General features: G+C 45.2%; 1 protein-coding gene across 1 annotated transcript; it reads right to left on the reverse strand.

The window, feature by feature from the left end:
* Positions 1-896: 896 nt before the first annotated feature.
* foxb2 (forkhead box B2) lies at positions 897-1883 on the reverse strand. The gene has a single exon (XM_037680372.1). The coding sequence runs from the start codon at positions 1881-1883 to the stop codon at positions 927-929; it is 957 nt and encodes a 318-aa protein (XP_037536300.1). The 3' UTR covers positions 897-926.
* Positions 1884-2145: the final 262 nt, after the last annotated feature.

A 2145-nucleotide genomic window follows, 5' to 3' on the forward strand; every position in this document is an offset into this window, starting at 1 on the left:
TTCTTCAATGTGCTATTTAGTTTTTTTTTTTTAAGTATGCTTTTTCTTTGTTTAATATTCATCATATGTACAGTTAAAAATATTTAAAATAAAAATGATTTATTCAAACCATTTATTTGCTTTATACTATAATTTTAAAGGAAAAAAATGCATTCCTAAATTATCCTGGAGAGAGTAACTCTTATTAACTTGTGTTTTTTATTATTATTATATTGTATTTCAAAGCTGGAAGTAGAAGTTTTTGTTTTTTTGTTTGTCTTTTTAATGATTAAGTTAGAACGACTGAACCACATTAAGTCACTCCATGCCTCAGTTATTTGCGCACAAAAATAAATAAATACATAAAATAAAAATAATAAATAGAATCAGAATTTCCAATATGACTTTCCAAGTGTGGGGATTAAGACTGGAAAAACGAGACTTTAAATAAATACCACACCAAAAGATTCTGTTTCAAATTCTTTATAAATATCTTCAGATAAATAGCGTTATGATACAACCAATGCACAGCTGAATAACACAGAGAAAAGTGCAACAGGCCTAATTTATTATTATTATTATTTAATCACAAAGGCCTACGTGTCTTAATCAAACTTGCTATAAATTACAGAAGAAAAAAAACAGCAACATAGCTAAACATGAGTTTGAATTTGGGCAGAACATCATGGTTGTCTCATGACAGCTCTCTTTGGCTTCAGCGCGTCTTCTATGATTTGATTGAATATGGAGCCACATTACAGCGCGTGGGAAATGCCCTCACAAAATGTGCAAAAAATACTTACTCAGTCAACAAAAGACAATAATAAAATATTTTTTTACAAACCCTCTCGCTGCGGCACCAAACTCATGAAGCTTCTGTCAGACTTTTTAATTTAAATTCATCTCAATCTTCTTTATTTTCATCAACTAACCCGCAGTTTACCCGGTTAGGACAGCAGCAGAGCCGGGTGGAGAGGGTTCCCTTTCCCCTCCAGCAGATCTCTCTTCTCCATCACTGATGCTGGGGAGCAGAGTTGGGCCGGACCGGTCTGCAGCCCAGCCAAACCAGGAACTGGACCCAAGGATGGGGTGGGTTTTATGGGCACTGGAACGGCAGGCAGGGTCTGCCCGTTGGCGTTGTGGTAAAGGCCCTTGGACACGCTGAAGGGCGCGTACTCTGAGGAGGCTGCGGGCACGGGCACGCCACTCATGGACTCTGACAACATCCCCACGTGCGGCCACATCGAGTTAACCACGCTGCTGAGCTGATGGGGCACTGGGTAACCCAGGTGGTGCATGACAGAGGTGAGGGGAAGCCCGCTGGCCACCACACCCTTGTAGTCTCTTCCTATGATGTTCTCGATGGCGAACGGGTGTTTGAACGCGCCGGGCTGCGCGCACGCGATGCCGCCGTAACCCTGAAAGTGAGGGAGGCGACTCATGCCCGCCGGCGCGGCCGAGTGCTCGTGGTGGCCGGAGTTGGCAGCCAGCTTGCTGGCCGGGTGGTGATGGTGGTGGTGGAAGTAGTGCATCATGGGGGAACTCTTGCAGGTCATGTGCTCAGCGCGCAGCACCTTGAAGCGCTTCCGTCTTCTGAGGAAGCTGCCGTTTTCAAACATGTCCCCGCAGTCCGGGTGCAGAGCCCAGAAGCTGCCTTTCCCGGGCTGATCGGGCCGCCGCGGGATCTTAATGAAGCAGTCGTTGAAGGAGAGGTTGTGTCGCAGAGAGTTCTGCCACCTCTGGGTGTTTTCTCGATAATACGGGAACCGGTCCATGATGAACTTGTAGATGTCACTCAGAGGCAGCATCTTCTCGGATGAGTTTTGGATGGCCATGGCGGTCAGTGAGATGTAGGAGTACGGAGGCTTCTGGTCGCTGTAAGAGTTTTTCCCAGGACGGGGCATAACTGGGACGGGTTTCTCAAAGTTTCTACAGATAAATAAAGACGCCTTTACTCGGAGTTTGAGCGGTTCTGTCACGGCGCCAACTGAAGATTCTTCCCATCAGTCTCCATCCGACTGATCCATGCCAAACTTCTGAAGCATCAAATTATTTTTTCTGCGCTTGTATCGATTTATAAAATGCAACCCAGAGGCCCACACGGACAGGTCAGATCCCGGAGGAGGACTTAAATGAAGTTTCTTTAACTGTCTCTTTCAGAGTGAT

Source organism: Nematolebias whitei, chromosome 8 (genome assembly GCF_014905685.2).
Source record: "Nematolebias whitei isolate Nwh7 chromosome 8, NemWhi1, whole genome shotgun sequence".
Taxonomy (NCBI): domain Eukaryota; kingdom Metazoa; phylum Chordata; class Actinopteri; order Cyprinodontiformes; family Rivulidae; genus Nematolebias; species Nematolebias whitei.

Excerpts from the sequence above, each read along its gene's own strand:
- foxb2 (XM_037680372.1), bottom strand. The coding sequence starts at position 1,883 with ATGCCCCGTCCTGGGAAAAACTCTTACAGCGACCAGAAGCCTCCGTAC.